The sequence below is a fragment of the Dendrobates tinctorius genome, unplaced genomic scaffold (genome assembly GCF_039654945.1).
Source record: "Dendrobates tinctorius isolate UK_male_01 unplaced genomic scaffold, ASM3965494v1 ptg000062l, whole genome shotgun sequence".
NCBI lineage: Eukaryota > Metazoa > Chordata > Amphibia > Anura > Dendrobatidae > Dendrobates > Dendrobates tinctorius.
Window position 1 is genome coordinate 37634432 of NW_027361730.1, and position 19524 is coordinate 37653955.

A 19524-nucleotide genomic window follows, 5' to 3' on the forward strand; every position below is an offset into this window, starting at 1 on the left:
CTCCAGTCCCATCCCACACTGAATGCTAGAAGGCTGGGCATTTATCTTCTGGACTCCTCAAACTCTACAGCTGTTCAATCAACCTAGCACTAAACATGGCTGATTAATCCCTTTCACTACTTTGTGTGCTGGAGCTTTTCCTAGGTGTTGCTATCACTGAAGCTAACACCCTTCGTGAAACATACCTACCCTCCAGTAATTTTCCAGTGACTTTTTCATGCTGTATACTAATAGCCTACATTTATATATATTAAGCAAAGGAGCAAGGTTAGTGTGCAAGGAATGTCACAACCTAAGTAAAGCAATGACGAGCTAGAACTACACTCACTGGCCACTTTATTAGGTACACCTGTCCAACTGTGTGTTAAGACTTAATTTCTAATCAGCCAATCACATGGCGGCAACTCAGTGCATTTAGGCATGTAGACATGGTCAAGACAATCTCCTGCAGTTCAAACCGAGCATCAGTATGGGGAAGAAAGGTGATTTGAGTGCCTTTGAACGTGGCATGATTGTTGGTGCCAGAAGGGCTGGTCTGAGTATTTCAGAAACTGCTGATCTACTGGGATTTTCACGCACAACCATCTCTAGGGTTTACAGAGAATGGTCCGAAAAAGAAAAAAAATCCAGTGAGCGGCAGTTCTGTGGCCGGAAATGCCTTGTTGATGCCAGAGGTCAGAGGAGAATGGGCAGACTGGTTCGAGCTGATAGAAAGGCAACAGTGACTCAAATTGCCACCCGTTACAACCAAGGTAGGCAGAAGAGCATCTCTGAACGCACAGTGTGTCGAACTTTGAGGCAGATGGGCTACAGCAGCAGAAGACCACACCGGGTACCACTCCTCTCAGCTAAGAACAGGAAACTGAGGCTACAATTTGCACAAGCTCATCGAAATTGGACAGCAGAAGATTGGAAAAACGTTGCCTGGTCTGATGAGTCTCGATTTCTGCTGCGACATTCGGATGGTAGGGTCAGAATTTGGCGTAAACAACATGAAAGCATGGATCCATCCTGCCTTGTATCAACGGTTCAGGCTGGTGGTGGTGGTGTCATGGTGTGGGGAATTTTTTCTTGGCACTCTTTGGGCCCCTTGGTACCAATTGAGCATCGTTGCAACGCCACAGCCTACCTGAGTATTGTTGCTGACCATGTCCATCCCTTTATGACCACAATGTACCCAACATCTGATGGCTACTTTCAGCAGGATAATGCGCCATGTCATAAAGCTCGAATCATCTCAGATTGGTTTCTTGAACATGACAATGAGTTCACTGTACTCAAATGGCCTCCTCAGTCACCAGATCTCAATCCAATAGAGCATCTTTGGGATGTGGTGGAACGGGAGATTCGCATCAGGGATGTGCAGCCGACAAATCTGCGCCAACTGTGTGATGCCATCATGTCAATATGGTCCAAAATCTCTGAGGAATGCTTCCAGCACCTTGTTGAATCTCTGCCACGAAGAATTGAGGCAGTTCTGAAGGCAAAAGGGGGTCCAACCCGTTACTAGCATGGTGTACCTAATAAAGTGGCCAGTGAGTGTATATTCAGTACCATGTTGCCTTCTTATAATCAGTTACTCAGTTTAATTTCTTAGTACTAAAACTATAACCATCTGTACAGGGCCGGTTTTAGACAAGGTGGGACCATGGGCAAAAGTTTAAAATGGGGCACCAAATGCTAACATATTGCACCTTCACACAGAAACATTTCAGTTGTACTGTATGTGCTGAGTTCAGGCCGTTAAATGAGCGATCGACAATATTGACGTCGTTCGGCGCTTGTTTCCCGGCCTCTTTACACTGGATCACAAAGAATGATGGGCACACAGCGATCACTAATAGATCAATTTGTCCTCATACAGTATCATGCTATTAGTAGCATATCTGCACTTTTCACCAGGTGATTTGCTGCTGAGAACAATAATTTTTGTTCCAGCATAAACAATCCAATCACTCAATGAATAGGCAGCATTTTGCTTGTTTAGTATAATTTCACCTCATACTACTCCATATAGTACAATGCGCCCCATAGTTTTCCACATAGTATAATGTACCCCATAGTCCAACATATAGTATAACACATGCCTGATAGTCCTCCATATAGTGTAATACACTTCCCATAGTCCTCCATAGTATAGTACGCTCCCCATAGTCCTCCATATAGTATAATGCACACCCCAGAGTCCTCAATAGAGTAAAATGCAGACCCCATATATTACACATAGTATAATGCACACCCATAATCCTCCATACAGTATAATATGCACCCATAGTGCTAGAGTATAATGAAGTCCCCATATAGTACATATAGTATAATACACAGCCTATAGTCATTGATAGAGTATAATGCAGTCCCTATATAGTATAATGCAGCACCCATATGGTATAATGCATCCCATTGTCCTTGACTGAGTATAATGCAGGGCCACAGTCCTTGATTAAGTATAATGCAGCCCCCATATGGTATAATACACTTGTATAGTATAATGCACCCCATAGTCCTTGATAGAGTATAATGCAGCTCATATAGTATAATGCAGCCCCCATATAGTATAATGCACTCAATACTCATTGCTAGGGTATAATGCAGCCCCATATGGTGTAATGCAGCCCCCATAGTATAATATAATGCAGCCACCATATAGTATAATGCACCCCATAGTACTTGAGGGAGTATAATGCAACCTGTATCTAGCCCCATATAGTATAATACAGTGCCATATGGTATAATGCAACCCCCATATACTGTGGAATAATGCACACTCCATAGTCCTCATGTACTTTCTGATTTAAAAAAAAATAAATAAAAAAATACTGACCTCTCCCCGATCCCCTGCTGCTCTGGTCTGTACAGTGCATCTCCTCAGCAGCTCCACTGCCCGGCACAAGTGACATCATCGCACCCACTGTGTCAGATGCAGAGTGGGAATGATGGGAAAGGGTGCATCATCAAAGCTCCCGCCTCCATCATTGCTTTCAACTGTATCAGCTTCGGTCGATACGGTTGAATGTGCGATGCTGGGCGCTGACACCAGTCATGCCCGACTCACGGGTCCCATTAGTAGCACGCCACTGGCTAAGGGCCCTGAGGGGAGTGGCGGCCCTATGCAAAGGCCTTGTTTGCCCTGCATCTGTATTTTTCCTGGGTCAACCATTAAAAACATGACATTTTGAGTAAGCGGTGGGATGTGTTTGTATAGGGGTTTATCGGTGCCACTCAAATATTATGGGGCCACTCATCTTAGACATCATGAACCTCACATACAACTTTTAACAAAGGGACAGAAATAGTCAAAAGCAAATATAATGGTGACCCTATGTGTTTATGATTTACATTACACTGTAAAATATAAAAGTGTAATAGGTAAAGGCATCATAAAAATCTCAGTATTACAGATATGATGTGTATAAGAGACAAGCAGGATATTTTTGCAATTGGCATGTTCTCGCCTGTTCTAACTTTTGACATTTGATCTAAGGTCAGATCATGTGACAGACCTGAACTCATTCTTTGGCTCTCAATGAACAAAAACATTCCCCACACCCAAATCCTGTACAACAAAGCGTGTACGATTTCTGAAAACCAGACTTCACAAATCCTGACCAAAAGAAAGTGACAAGCAGAATCTACAAAAGAGGTTTACTTTGGTAATCTCCAAGCCATAACATAGCCACATTTCCTATAACTGCAATTCTGTCTTTCAGTAAAGCAATAAAATGTGATAGATTTTTTTTTGGGGGGGGACCAGATTTATTGCGAGACGCATTTTACATATTTAGAAGGGTCTATTGCTCTATCCTCAAAATGAAAGATAATAGTTAAAGGGCATCTGTCAGTAGGATGGTTACCCCCACTAACCCATCTATATTGGCATGTAGGTCTCAGGCTAAGTGCACACGTTGCGGAATTCCATTCCGCGGGAAAATCGCATTTTAAATTCCCGCGATTTTCCCATGGAAAAACTAGCAATTTGCAAGTGTAATTAGCTTGAAGAATGCTAGCGTTTTGCAAGTGATCTGTAGCATCGCTTGGAGAACTGATTGACAGGCTGGTCACACTCGTCAAACATAGTGTTTGATGAGTGTGATCAACTTTTTACTATTGAGGCTGCCTATGCAGCATCAGTAGTAAAAAGATCTAATGTTAAAAAAAATTAAAAAAAAAAAAAATCGGGTTATATTCACCTTCCGGCGTCCCATGCAGCCTTCCCGGGCCTCAGCGATGCTCCCGTTCCCAGTAATGCCTTGCGAGACCTTTGATGACGTCGCGGTCTCGCGATAATGTAGCGGTCTTGCGAGGAATTCGGACTGCTACAGTATCGCGAGACCGCGACATCAAAGGTCTCGCAAGGCATTACTGGGAACGGGAGCATCGCTGAGACCCGGGAAGGCAGCGCGGGACGCCGGAAGGTGAATATAACCCGATTTTTTTTATTCTATTTTTTACAGGGATATGGTACCCACAGCCTGGAGGAGAGTCTCCTGTCCTCCACCCCCTGGGTACCATCCGCAAATGTTCTGCTTACTTTTTGCATAGTAGGCACAGCCATATGCGGAAAGTAGGCAGAACAATGCATTCCTATGTGGGTGGAATCCTCGCGATTCCGCAAAATTAATGAGCATGCTGTGGATTTTTACGTGATGCGATTCCACCGCAGGAAAATCCGCAGCATTAGCACAGCATTGTGGAATCCCATAGGAATGCATGGGACGCTGTTTTTTGCGTTTTCTTTTCGCGGCAAAAAATGCGCGTTAAAAACCACCGCGAAAACAACGCGATGTGTGAATGCAGCCTTAGGAAGTTGACTAAATGATACCTCTATATCTGTAATCCGATGTCTTATTCCAGAGAAATCTACATTTTCTTATATGTAAATGAGCTGCTAAGACAGTGATCTTCATGAGAAGAGCCTCCAAGCTTACCGTATTTCCCTGGTATTCCCTTTATTAAATCACCAGATAAAGTCAACAATTTCTATATTCTATCTATAAAAGTGGTTTTCCTAAAACTTCAAATATCATTTCAAAACTTCACTTATTATAATCACAAAACCACACACACCACAATATTTAGGATCATACAAATGTCAATTACAGTAGAAAGCCAGGAACATACATATATGTACACATACACAACTTTTAAAATAAGTGTTGAACATGACACCAGTTTTCTAAGTAAATATATTTCTAAGGCCTCATACTCACTGGCGATAAAATCGGACGACTGCAATCCGATTTTAAATCGGATTGCACTCTGACCAACGTTAGTGAATGGGTGACATCTCACTTGCGATTTTTTTTCTCATCCAAAATCGGTCTGAGAAAAAAAAAAAAAAAAAAAAAAAAAAATCGCAGCATGCTGCGATTTGCAGCGATTTTCGCCAATACAAGTCAATGGGTGCGATTAAAAAAACGGACCATCCGTTTTCCATGCGTTTTAAAGAGATACATTACCATTCTGTGGCATAGAACACTGTAAATTGTCCTGTAAATGACTGTAGAAAAATAGTTGCTGGGAAAAAAAACGGATGGAAAACGGATGGAAAGATTAAAAATCGCATAGAAATCGCATAACACTCACATAGCACTCCGCCCTTTTTTACAGTCCAGAAATTGGACCGTTTTTTTAATCGCCAATGGGTATGAGGCCTAAAGGTGCTATTGGCATGAAATTCTCACCAGATATAGGGAACAACCCATCCAATCCACAAAGACAAAGAAATCAAATTATAGATGTCCATAAATTAAGTTATGCGTAATAATGAAAAATGACATGGAAAAAGTATTGAATGTGCTTACTGAAACTTAATTAATACTTTGTACAAATCCTCTGTTGGTGATGACAGCTTCAAAATTCCTCCTGTATGGAGAAACTAGTTGCATGCATAGCTCAGGTGTGATTTTGGCCCATTCTTCTACAAAAACACTCTTCAAATCCTGAAGGTTCCGAGGGCTCCTTATATGATCTCTGAGCTTTAGTTCCTTCCATAAATTTTCTATTGGATTTGGGTCTGGTGATTGTCATCCAAAGAGTTCAATTAAGGACTCATCTGACTAGACCAGTGTTTCCCAAACTCTAGTACTCACTGACCCCAACATGTCATATTTTCAGGATTTCCTTAGTATTGCACATGTGCTTGAACATGTGTTTTCTTCAGTAATGGAGTCTTGCGCGGTGAGCGGCATAGAGGCCATGGAGGTTTAGTGCAATACTTATAGTTTTCTTTAAAACAATTGTACCTGCTGATTCCAGGTCTCTTTGTAGCTCTACACAGGTGGTTCTTGGCTCTTGGACAACTCTTCTGATAATTTTTTCGCTACTCTGTCTGAAATCTTGCAGAGAGCACCTGGTTGTGGACGATTTCTGGTAAATTGGTGATCTTTCCACTTCCAGATTATGGTCCCAACAGAGCTCACTGGAACCCCCAGTAGTTTAGAAATTCTTCTGTAACCAATGCCTTCAGTATGTTTTGCAACAATAAGATTGGAAGATCTTGAGACAGCAAACTTTTACCCATCAAAAGAGGTTTCTTGTGTGGCACCTTGGTAACGAGACACCTTTTTATAGGCCATAAGTTGACCCAGTGGATACACTGGCAAACGCAGACAAAAAAGGGCCCCTCGGCAAGAACAATATATGGGTCCTTTGCAACCTAAAGAGCTCCTAAAAATGTAAAATTGCACCTGCTTTGGAGGTAAAATGGGCCCCCTTAACACTTAGGCCCCTGTGCAGCCACACAGGTTGCACCAATAATATGTCTGCCCCTGAGCGGATATGAATTGTCACTAGATTGTCTTCTAATTACTGATAGATTTCAGCTGGTGTTATGACTTTCCATGGCTTTTTGCACTTCTTTCTTTATTTGTTCAATACTTTTTCACTGTGTAATTTCTCATTATTTCACATAACTTAATTTATGGACATCTATAGTTTGATTTCTTTGCTTGTGTGGATTGGATGGGTTGTTACCGACATCTGGTGAGAATTTCATGTCAATAGGACCTTTAGAATCATATATACTTAGAAAACTGGTGATATGTTCAATACTTATTTCACTCACTACATGCTCCATTTCTGCATTTTACCCTCTCTTAAGTAAATTTCTCCGCTACCTTTTCATTAGTCTATTGTTGTTTTTTGTCTTTATAATGATACATATGGTATGGGGAGCATGCAAAGGAAAAGTGGTGGCAGTATTACCACAGATACTGACAGTAACAAGCTTATTTTAACTGAACTGCTTGGCGTCTACTGTTCCTTGTCTCTTGCTTAAAAGAAAAAAATCTCAATATTTATCACTGCCCTAAAGGGTAAGTCGAAGTGGCAGTGCGCTTCATCACAAGTGCTCTTTACATGACCAAGCACGCTGCCAAGACACCAATATTGGTTTTTATCACACAGTAAATACTGTGCATGTGACATGACAGAGATAGGGAGACACCTTACAGCAAGTAACCTGATCTGAACAAGGGTGGAACATTCATAGCAAAATGGAAACAAAAGCTTTATAAAGGAACAGGCAAGTTATTCTGGGGCAGACGTCATATACTGTAGAAGTCCTCGCCAGGTCCAAAACTGAGCTTCACTGACCCAAAATGTATTTTCTGGTTTGAGAAATGTGCAATAGGAGACAATTCAGCAATCAGAGCGGAGGAATCATCCGATGTTTATATTGTTGTATTATGACTTATTATAAGTAATGCATTACAAATATATGTTTTGAGGCACCAGGGGTCCAGTTACCTCTCAACACCTGAATGCGGATATGGGTCACTACATTTGGCATGTCTGTGGTTTCCAATTTGTTTTGTTACAATAGTCAATCTCCTGGAAATTAAATTAATTAACATCAAAGTAATGTGAATGACTTACTGTATGTGCTCGCTTGCTGCCATTAGTTGGTCACAAGTTAATGCAATAAGAGAAGAATAGGAAAATACAAAGTAATAGCAATAGGATCTTCAGCAGCGTGGGTTACAACCAGCTTAAAGAGAATCTGTCACCCCATGTTTGGATTATCAGCTGCAGGCACCGCCATCAAGGGCTTATCTACAGCATTCTGTAATGCTGTACAGTCATGGCCAAAAGTTTTGAGAATGACACAAATATTATATTTTCACATGATCTGCTGGCCTCTGGTTTTTATGTGTGTTTGTCAGATGCTTTTATCACATACAGAAATATAATTGTAATCATATTATGAGTAACAAAAGGTTATATTGACAGTTAGAATGAGTTAATGCAGCAAGTCAATATTTGCAGTGTTGACCCTTCTTCTTCAGGACCTCAGCAATTCTCCCTGGCATGCTCTCAATCAACTTCTGGATCAAATCCTGACTGATAGCAGTCCATTCTTGCAAAATCAATGCTTTTATTTTGTCTGAACTTGAAGGTTTTTGTTTGTCCACCCGTCTCTTGATGATTGACCACAAGTTCTCAATGGGATTAAGATCTGGGGAGTTTCCAGGCCATGGTCCCATAATCTCTATGTTTTGTTCCATGAGCCATTTAGTTATCACCTTTGCTTTATGGCAAGGTGCTCCATCATGTTGAAAAAGGCATTGTTGATCGCCAAACTGCTCTTGGACGGTTGGGAGAAGTTGCTCTTGGAGGACACTCTGGTACCATTCTTTATTCATTGCTGTGTTTTTAGGCAAGACTGAGAGAGAGCCCATTCCCTTGGCTGAGAAGCAACCCCACACATGAATGGTTTCAGGATGCTTGACAGTTGGCATGAGACAAGACTGGTGGTAGCGCTCACCTGGTCTTCTCGGAATAAGCCGTTTTCCAGATGTCCCAAACAATCGAAAAGGGGATTCAACAGAGAAAATGACTTTACCCCAGTCCTCAGCAGTCCACTCCCTGTACCTCTTGCAGAATATCAGTCTGTCCATGATGTTTTTTCTGGAGAGAAGTGGCTTCTTTGCTGCCCTCCTTGAGACCAGGCCTTGCTCCAAGAGTCTCCGCCTCACAGTGCGTGCAGATGCACTCACACCTTCCTGCTGCCATTCCTGAGCAAGCTCTGCACTGCTGGTAGCCCGAAAACACTGAACAGCTGAAACACTTTTAAGAGATGGTCCTGGCGCTTGCTGGTCTTTCTTGGGCGCCCTGGAGCCTTTTTGGCAACAAGGGAACCTCTCTCCTTGAAGTTCTTGATGATGCGATAGATTGTTGACTGAGGTGCAATCTTTCTAGCTGCGATACTCTTCCCTGTTAGGCCATTTTTGTGCAGTGCAATGATGACTGCACATGTTTCTTTAGAGATAACCATGGTTAACAGAAGAGAAACAATGATGCCAAGCACCAGCCTCCTTTTAAAGTGTCCAGTGGTGTCATTCTTACTTAATCATGACAGAATGATCTCCAGCCCTGTCCTCATCAACACCCACACCTGTGTTAATGGAGCAATCACTGAAACGATGTTAGCTGGTCCTTTTAAGGCAGGGCTGCAATGATGTTGAAATGTGTTTTGGGGGATAAAGTTAATTTTCTAGGCAAATATTGACTTTGCAAGTAATTGCTGTTAAGCTGATCACTCTTTATAACATTCTGGAGTATATGCAAATTGCCATTAGAAAAAATGAAGCAGTAGACTTTGTAAAAATTAATATTTGTGTCATTCTCTAAACTTTTGGCCATGACTGTAGATAAGCCCCCAATGTAACCTGAAAGAGAAGAAAAACGAGTTATATTAGATTCACCCAGGGGGGGACCGGGTCCGGTTTTGGTCCGATGGGTGTCGCGGTCTGGCGCCTCCCATCTTGTAGCAATGACGTCCTCTTCTTTGCTTCCCATCACGGCTCCAATGCAGGCGCACTGCTCTGCCCTGTTAAGGGCAGAGCAGAGTCCTGCAGTGCGCAGGCGCCGGACCTCTCTGACCCTCAACAGGGCCGATAAAGTACGCCTGCGCCGGAGCCGCGACGGGAAGCAAAGAAGAGGACGTCATCGCTACAAGATGGGATTCGCCGGAGCGGACTTCAACACCCTCTGGACTCAAACCGGACCTGGGGTGAGTATAATCTAACTCGTTTTTCTTCTGTTTCAGGTTACATCGGGGGTTTATCTACAGCATTACAGAATGCTGTAGATAAGCCCCTGATGGCAGTGACGGCAACTGATAGTACAAAAATGGGGTGTCAGATTCCCTTTAACTACCATCTGACCCAGTATATACACGTACTTTGGTTGTCCTCTCTTTCATTATGTCAATATATTCCCTGGGAGTTTTCTAAAATTGACAACTGGAAATGGCTGATTACAAGTTTTATAGTAGTGTAGAGAACATGGAATGCATTTACAATCACACTGACCACCAATCAATGTATTACTTTGGCAAGAACGGCCACTTAGAAAAGGCGCCAAGTCACAGATGGGTTTTTTCTGTCCATTGCCCTAACTGTTACCTAAATAGCCTGGGCTAGTGTCAGTGCCGTAACTATAAACTTCGGGGCCCCGGGGCAAAACTTCATAGTGGGGCCCCTCAACATTTCAATTACTAGAGGTTGTGCGGAACGTGGTGAAGCCTGCTACGCATTGTTGTATACAACACACAGGCTTCACCACGTTCCGCAAGACCTTTAATAGATTTAATGAAGTTTTAGAAGTTAAATATTAAGTGAATATGTTTGGAAAATTAATAAGGTGAATAATTCCAAATATTGCACAATTTTCAAATAACTGTATATGTTTATTAAATATTAAGTAGTTTTAAACAGTATATATTTAAACTTTGTTCACTTAAACATAACATTACCAATTTGTTCAGTTTTAAACAGCTACTTAAACATTTGTTTCCTAACTTTCAGAGAAGCGAATTCATCAATTACTTTGTCAAAGTTGATCTGTTGAGCTCGGTCGTTCTCAATTGAAAGTAAAGCTAAGCTGCTGAGTCTTTCTTGAGCCGTAGTATTTCTCAAGTAGTTTATGAGTTTAAGCTTAGCGAAGAATCGTTCAGCCTTAAACACAGTCACAGGAACAGTCAAATACATGATGCACGCTGTGCAAACGTCTGGATAGCCTGTGTGGGGTTCACAATGGGAATTATACTGTAGAAGAGGGGTAGTCTTATACGGCGAGTATATTCCAAACTCTATATTTTAACTGGAAAAGTTGGGGGTCGTCTTATACGCCGGAAAACACGGTAATACTAAATACTATCTACCTACACACGCACTACAACTACTATATGCGACACAGGCTGCACTGACGATCCAACACTGGCCGCTGACCGACGAGCAATGGCCAATGAGCAGTTCAGCAGTTGGGGTAAACAAGACCTCAGTGTCAGTGCACATCGCGTCCGCTGCCTGAACTATTGGCTGAGTCACCGCCTGGCGCGACACCACACGATCAGCTAACAGTCTACTGTCTGCCATAGAGCTCCTGTTACTAAGCGAAATAGCGTTTCCCCGTTTAAAGTATAAACGAACAAAAAACATTAACGCTTGCACTTTCATGGATCTTTTCGTTATTTTTATTAACTTTAAACTTGAATAATATAGGAGCTGGGTATTTTATGAGAAATTAAAGTATTAAAATACAATTTTTTACCATCAGTTTGGGGCCCCTTGGGTGGTTGGGGCCCCGGGGCAGTGCCCCGGCTGTAGTTACGGCCCTGGCTAGTGTCTTGTTGCTGACTCCTCGCTGGCCCCCTGCTTTTTTCTCCTCATTGAGGTTTTACAACTATTACCTATTGAATTACTTTTTATGATCTTGAATACGTTGTAAACTTATTTTCACAAAGTCAATATTTAGCACGGTGTAAAAGTACATGTCCAAGCCAACTATGAATGAACCAGCAGCTTTTCTGGTCATTTAGACCCCCAATAATCAACTAATCTTGAGGGAACAGTGTTGGGAGCTGTAACCTGTTTTAAAGAAGAATTGTGTCACCAATTTGGAAGATCCAGGATCACATATTTAATAATGTAATACCAATTTAATAATGATGTACCACTTTACAGTACACCGGTAAATGTGCCCGGCTGCGCTACAATAACGCTTCGCACAGTGCCGGCCCTAATTGTCACTGGCCACTTATAATAAGCACTATATGAATACATGTATACAATCAGCACTGTAGTAGAGCGTGCATGCTTGGATGAGGAGAGGGGGAACACGGCAGTCAGACACCTCTGGCAACAGATCATTTCCAACAAGAACAAAAGATTGGGAATGGTAATATCCAACAGCTGACTCACCTCTGCTACTGTGGAAAAGTTAGGATTCCTTCATACACAATAATTGTCTGCTGGTCTCGGTTTGGCCAAAATCCATCTAATGTGTATGGCCAGCTGGTGCCATCAACCACTCTGTCATAGGCTACATTCACATGTGTATGTTACTATCTGAGAGACATGGCCATTTTTTCTTAGGTAGCATCCTAAATGCAAAAAGTTTTTATTTTCAGTTTTTGTTTTTTTTCCACGGACACAGACAACCTGTCTGGACTAATGGTCTCCATTGGCTCTTAAAGAGGTTGTCCACTACTTTGTCATTGATGACCTATCCCTAGGATCGGTCATCACTGTGATTGTTCAGGGTCTGACTCTCAAATCAATCGGAGGTGGATGTGCAGTATGCAGCCGTGGCATTCCCAGTCGGCGGTTGCTGCTGACACAGAGAACAGCTGACCGGCTGGAGTACCGGATGTTGGACCCCGGCCGATCAGACATTGATGACCTACCCTAAGAATAGGTCATCAAAGATAATGTAGTGAACGACCTCTTTAGTGTATCAGTTATCAGTTCAAAATAGTTGAAACTTGGATAGAATTGTGAAGAATGAAGTGTGTCTTCAAAGTCATCTGTCTTACACGAATAGACTTCAAAGCACCACTCCAGCAGGGTTTTTGTGCAGCGCTGGAGTGGTGCTACTAATGTAAGGTCAATGCCCTTAGTCTTATACTTACCAGCAGCCATCTTCACCTTCTATCGCTGCAGTTTCCAGCAGTTTGTGACCTGCCGGTTCAGCCCCGTGTTTGCTGGGAGAGCCGGAGTTCACTTTTCATTGCAAGTCTTGCACTCATAGCTATGCACTGAGAGCTTATGACCGTTACCTCTGACTTCCGATCCCAAGATGGTGGAGCGGGATCTGAGCGGTACCGATAAAAAAAGTGAAGACGCCGGTGGGTATGTATGAGATTAAGGTCAGGAACCTTGGATTAGAAGCACCACTCCAGCGCTGAAACAAAAACAGAAAGCAGGAGTGGTGCCATAATGGCTGAGACTGATCCGCAAAATAGAGAAGAGTAGGACAAGTTCTGCGTTTCACATACCGGGAACACGGATCCATTTTTAAAACTGAATTATGTATGGCTCAATGAAACTCTATGGGTCCGTGTGCTGTGCTGAGAAAACAGAAAGCACCAGGACGTGTGTGTCACATGGATGTGTGAATGCAGCCTTAGCCAGAATATGTCAGACTATTGTGGGGAAACGTATCCTAGCACTGGGAAAGAAAGCCTACCTATGGCACAGGAGGAGAAAAAGGGAAGGTTTTTATCCACCTTCGCCAGAGAGAAAGAAAAAGGGTCCAGCTCCAAGCACAATCTATTACTGCTTAGTACTGGCATTAAACCAGCACACAAGAGTGAATCAGAGGAACTGACTCCAAACCACAGGCACATTGCCACAGATCAAAGGCTAGACAAGGCACTATCCTCTGTAGGTGAGAAGGTAACACGCGGGGCAGGGAGACTGTCAGATACGCCAACATCTACAGTGCTACATGTGGTATACAGGGACCGCTTATGCCCAGTGTGCCAGGCATTATGTAGACATCTACTAGTGATAATCTTGTCATCCTTATGCCACAGTTAGCAGATGGCCCCACCTGGGAGGGAACTTCTTTATGCTTTGATTGCTGGTAATGGTGCCATGCCCTGGCAGGAGGCTGCCCGTCAGGGGGCACACTATGTGGGGACTACGGGACAATACAAGGATTAATATGGGGGGCGAAGTGACTTGGAGGGTGAAGCGCTGCCAGCTGGGGTCCTCCTCACATGTGGGCACCGCGCAGCCCCTCACAGTGCCCGGCACAGGCTGGCACCGACCTACCGTGTGGGTCTTGTCGGACTTGTACACCTGGTGTCCCACTGCCGGGACGTACACTTCCAGCATTCTCCCCCCCGTGCAGCCAGGATGCCGGGCTCAGGGTCTCGCCGGGGATTGTCTATGCCCTGGCAGTGTGCGGGTCCGCAGAGCCCCGGGCTACACACGACATCTCTGTGTCACCCCACCCCCATCTGTGCCTTCAGCTGTTTGCCCTCCCCGCACATAACGCTGCCCCTCCCCGGCTCCATTGATGGACCGCACAGAGCCGTCCCTCCCGTCCACTCCCACCGGTCACCGCCCTCCGCCGCCTCTCAGCATGTCCGTCCCTCAGAGACATGGACGAGAGAAGTGGGGACGCCAGCTATGCCCGGCTCACGGTGTGGAGGAGGGTCACCCTCAGGGGCCCAGGCAATGCCATGTGCACCGGGGTCACACAGGAAAATAATGAAAAATATCATCTGTGGTTTTCGTCATTGAAGGCAAAGAGAAAAATCGCAATAAATTGGATATGAAGACGGGTCCAACACTGCACCAAGTCTCATCCAAGTGAATGGGAGGAAAACGGCAGCAGCTAAAAGTGCGGAGACTGGGGGGTCTGCTGTGTGCAACACATGGGTGGGACTGCCAGGTGTCAGACCCCCACCAATCTCAGATTGATGACCTATCATACGGAAAGATCAGCAATGTGACAGTCCAGGACAACCCCTTTAATAGCTAATAGCTCCAGTCTCCATAACTCTTTCACACATCAGTTTTTTGCCATCAGTCATAATCCGTCATTTTTTGAAAAAATTGGATCCAGCGTTTTTTCATGCTGGATCCGTTTTTTTTTCTCATAGACTTGTATTAGCGACGGATGGCCGCACGTTTCATCCGTCGTTCGACGACTCCGTAGGAAATTCTTTGTCCGTCGGACGGAGACAACGGACATAGGAATGTTTTTTGTCGAAGAGTCGGACAGCGACGGATCCAGCGTCGTCCATCGTTGGCTATAATGGAAGCCTATGGGCGCAGGATCCGTCGCTGTCCGTCAATAGACGGAATCCGGCGACGGATACTGTTTTTTAAACCTGAGCAAGCATGGAAAATTACTCTTCCTTTAATTTAACCCCTACAGCTGTTTTTTCCCCATTCTGGCATCTAAAAAATTTTTCTCTCTCTCGAAACACAAGGTACCAAGTTGACCTCAAGCTACATATGCTGCAACGGATCAATAGGATAGGTGATTACTTGCTGATCGGTGCATGTCTCCCATTCCTGGGGCACACTGACTGGCAGAAGGGGGCACTTTTATCCCCGCTAGAATCGAGGGACAGTGCACAGCATGACACCTGCTACATTAATTCCCTATGGGCAGTTGGGTAACAATCACAGTCGCAGAGCTTAGGACCAGGTCTGTGTAGGTGACGGACCCGCCAACGCCAGCGAAAACTTCAACTGGATGTATGTCCTCGGATGCACATTCAGCTGAAGTGTATTGTGGCGCAGTGCTGCAATACATGTTGCCGGACAATCAGAGAACAGCAGCTGACGTCTGCATGCACGTGACTGGGGGCATTACTACATAATGGGGGAGGAAATGCAGCTTGTATGTCCTTATAGTATTTAGAACTCTACAAGGGTCAATACATCTGACAACATGCGGCAGGAGTGAAATTGGGGCCCTGGTCCAAAGCTTGCACCAGGGCCCACCAAACTATAGATATGCCACTGCCTATAGGGCTGCTGAGTCCCAGCGGGCACACCCCAACAATCAGCAAGTTATCATCTGCGGATAGGTGATGAATTGTTTTCACCAGAAAACTCCTTTAATGTACTGTAATATCTAGCTGCAACTTTTTTTTTTTGGCAAGATAGTACACACACAGATGTCATGAAAAACATGACATTTTCCAGCAAAACATTGATTATTATTATTATTTATTGTTATAGCGCCATTTATTCCATGGCGCTTTACATGTGAGGAGGGGTATACATAAAAACAAGTACAATAATCTTAAACAATACAAGTCATAACTGGTGCAGGAGGAGAGAGGACCCTGCCCGCGAGGGCTCACAATCTTCAAGGGATGGGTGATAATACAGTAGGCGAGGGTAGAGCTGGTCGTGCAGCGGTTTGGTCGATCGGTGGTTACTGCAGGTTATAGGCTTGTCGGAAGAGGTGGGTCTTCAGGCTCTTTTTGAAGGTTTCGATGGTAGGTGAGAGTCTGATATGTTGTGGTAGAGAGTTCCAGAGTAGGGGTGATGGCAGGGGTGATTGAAACCAGCCTTGTAGTTGCCCTCCATTTAGTATTTTCTGGTGTTGGCTAAAACATGTGTTTCACACGTCAGTGTCTCCGGTACGTGTAGTGACAGTTTTCTCACGTACCGGAGACATTGACACACGTAGACCCATTCAAATGAATGGGTCTATGCACATGTCAGCGTGTTTTCACGGACTGTGTGTCCGTGTGCAATACATGCAGACATGTCCGTTTTCAACTGGACACACGGGCCGCAAAACGTGCGCACATGTGCACAGGGAGAACAGTGCACACTGTCCTCCGTGTGCATGGACAGCCACCGGGGAAGTAGCGCTACTGTAAGCCGTTGTTCCCCGGCGGCAGATGCTGAATGCGGCTGTCATTATTCTCCCCTGCTCTGCCGGCAAGCAGAGGAGAATGAATGAATGAAAAACTGACCTGCTATGAACTCCAGACCGTGGGAGAATGCAAGTGATGAGGTCACAGCAATTCAAGCTTTGTCACAGAAGGTCAGTTTTTCATTCATTCATTCTCCTCTGATCGCGGCAGAGCAGGGGAGAATGGATGACAGCCGGCTTCAGTACCAGCTGCCGGGGGACAGCGCTTACAGTAGCGCTTCTTCCCCGGCGGCCGTCCGTGTGGTACTGATGCGGCACACGGGTGGCATATGGTTGCCACATGTGTGCCGCACGTAGTAAACACACTGACACTGATATCTCCAGTACCGTTTTTTTCACATAGGATTTAATTAGTACTATATGCCACACCATTATTATTATCTATAGTGCCATTTATTCCATGGCGCTTTACATGTGAAAAGGGGTACACATAATAAAAATCAAGTACCTTAATCTTAAAGGGAATCTGTCACCTGGTTTTGACTGGCGATGAAAACGAGGTTGGTCCGGTCCGATGGGAGGTGTTCCCGATGTGTGCCGCCTCCCCATCCTTGGCTGCCGTCCGCAGTTTTTTGAGGAATAGTAGTAGGTCTACGCCATTTGTTGCGCGTGCGCTAAGCATTCTTGGCTAGCGCATGCGCAGTATGCTTTGCCCAACTGCGGACAAATTCGAAAAGCCTGACTGCGCATGCGCCAGTTAACTAAGCCCCAGAAGTATTTTGCTGTGTTCCGGGGCTTAGTTAACCGGCACATGCGCAGTCAGGCTTTTCGGATTTGCCCGCAGCTGGGCAAAGCATACTGCGCGGAAGCTGCAGAAGTGAAAGGAGCGTCTGCGGGACAGAAGTCAGAAGAGGCAGGGAGAGCTCACGGAATGCAAATGGATGTGAACTGTGCTATGTCTGTGCCAAAATACCTGTTTTCAAGTAAAGTTGAACTGTTGAGTATGAACACAGAGTCTGGAATTGTTTGTGGAAACCGTAAATCTGGAGCTGAGATTACAGAATCAGAAGGAACCCTGGAGCCTAACGTGAGTGTTGTACTTTGCAAATGTTACACACAACAGACGAGACATTGTGTTTCCTTTGTGGTGCACCAGGGTGTAGGGACACGACAGCTCCTTGCCACGACTACCACCATGGTCACCTCATAAAATTGGCGTAGTTGGCAGGATTGCAATTCCTCGCGTGCAGAAGGCGGAGGCCCCCGAAAACTGCAAAAATGGCAGCCGTTACAGACTTAAAGATGGGAGTGGTGACGCCTATCATGGGCGTCCTAAATCAAAAAGGGCGCAAAGACCAGCTTGGCAGAAGCAGTGGCCTGAGCCTCCTACTAGCCAGTTTCCTACTCCACACTGATGAGGGGCAAATACCCCGAAACAGCTGTCTGTGGATGGATACCATGTTTTGGCATAGGTGGTTTCCTTCATTGGAGACTGCCCTTCCCGTGGTTGTTCCTTCCCAGTGAAAGACCTGGCTAGTCATTGCTTGCGTTGAGAAACATGTGATGGTGTCTCCGCGGCTTCTGTTTTGCATGCTTCTGCATATTTCCCATAAGGGATGGGGGCAGTGCTCTAGAATCACTGCGTTGAGAAACACGTTATGGTGTCTCCGCAGTGTTGGATGTTGATCTCCATGAGGTCCATCATCCTCATTTTTCATAGTCTTCTACTAGGCATTGCTCCTACTAGCCAGTTTCCTACTCCACACTGATGAGGGGCAAATACCCCGAAACAGCTGTCTGTGGATGGATACCATGTTTTGGCATAGGTGGTTTCCTTCATTGGAGACTGCCCTTCCCGTGGTTGTTCCTTCCCGGTGAAAGACCTGGCTAGTCATTGCTTGCGTTGAGAAACATGTGATGGTGTCTCCGCGGCTTCTGTTTTGCATGCTTCTGCATATTTCCCATAAGGGATGGGGGCAGTGCTCTAGAATCACTGCGTTGAGAAACACGTTATGGTGTCTCCGCAGTGTTGGATGTTGATCTCCATGAGGTCCATCATCCTCATTTTTCATAGTCTTCTACTAGGCATTGCTCCTACTAGCCAGTTTCCTACTCCACACTGATGAGGGGCAAATACCCCGAAACAGCTGTCTGTGGATGGATACCATGTTTTGGCATAGGTGGTTTCCTTCATTGGAGACTGCCCTTCCCGTGGTTGTTCCTTCCCGGTGAAAGACCTGGCTAGTCATTGCTTGCGTTGAGAAACATGTGATGGTGTCTCCGCGGCTTCTGTTTTGCATGCTTCTGCATATTTCCCATAAGGGATGGGGGCAGTGCTCTAGAATCACTGCGTTGAGAAACACGTGATGGTGTCTCCGCAGTGTTGGATGTTGATCTCCATGAGGTCAATCATCCTCATTTTTCATAGTCTTCTACTAGGCATTGCTCCTACTAGCCAGTTTCCTACTCCACACTGATGAGGGGCAAATACCCCGAAACAGCTGTCTGTGGATGGATACCATGTTTTGGCATAGGTGGTTTCCTTCATTGGAGACTGCCCTTCCCGTGGTTGTTCCTTCCCGGTGAAAGACCTGGCTAGTCATTGCTTGCGTTGAGAAACATGTGATGGTGTCTCCGCGGCTTCTGTTTTGCATGCTTCTGCATATTTCCCATAAGGGATGGGGGCAGTGCTCTAGAATCACTGCGTTGAGAAACACGTGATGGTGTCTCCGCAGTGTTGGATGTTGATCTCCATGAGGTCAATCATCCTCATTTTTCATAGTCTTCTACTAGCCATTGCTCCTACTAGCCAGCTTCCTACTCCACACTGATGAGGGGTAAATACCCCGAAACAGCTGTCTGTGGATGGATACCATGTTTTGGCAT

General features: G+C 44.8%; 1 protein-coding gene across 2 annotated transcripts in view; it reads right to left on the reverse strand.

Moving 5' to 3' along the window:
• SNX22 (sorting nexin 22) overlaps nt 1-14266 on the reverse strand; it is a 49967-nt gene extending 35701 nt beyond the window's left edge. The window contains exon 1 of one of the 2 annotated variants that reach the window (XM_073579555.1): nt 14061-14266. In XM_073579555.1, the coding sequence (XP_073435656.1) occupies nt 14061-14123 (63 nt within the window). In that variant the 5' untranslated portion in view covers nt 14124-14266. The remainder of the gene's footprint in view (nt 1-14060) is intronic. The other variant, XM_073579554.1, reaches the window with a different exon arrangement.
• Nucleotides 14267-19524: the final 5258 nt, after the last annotated feature.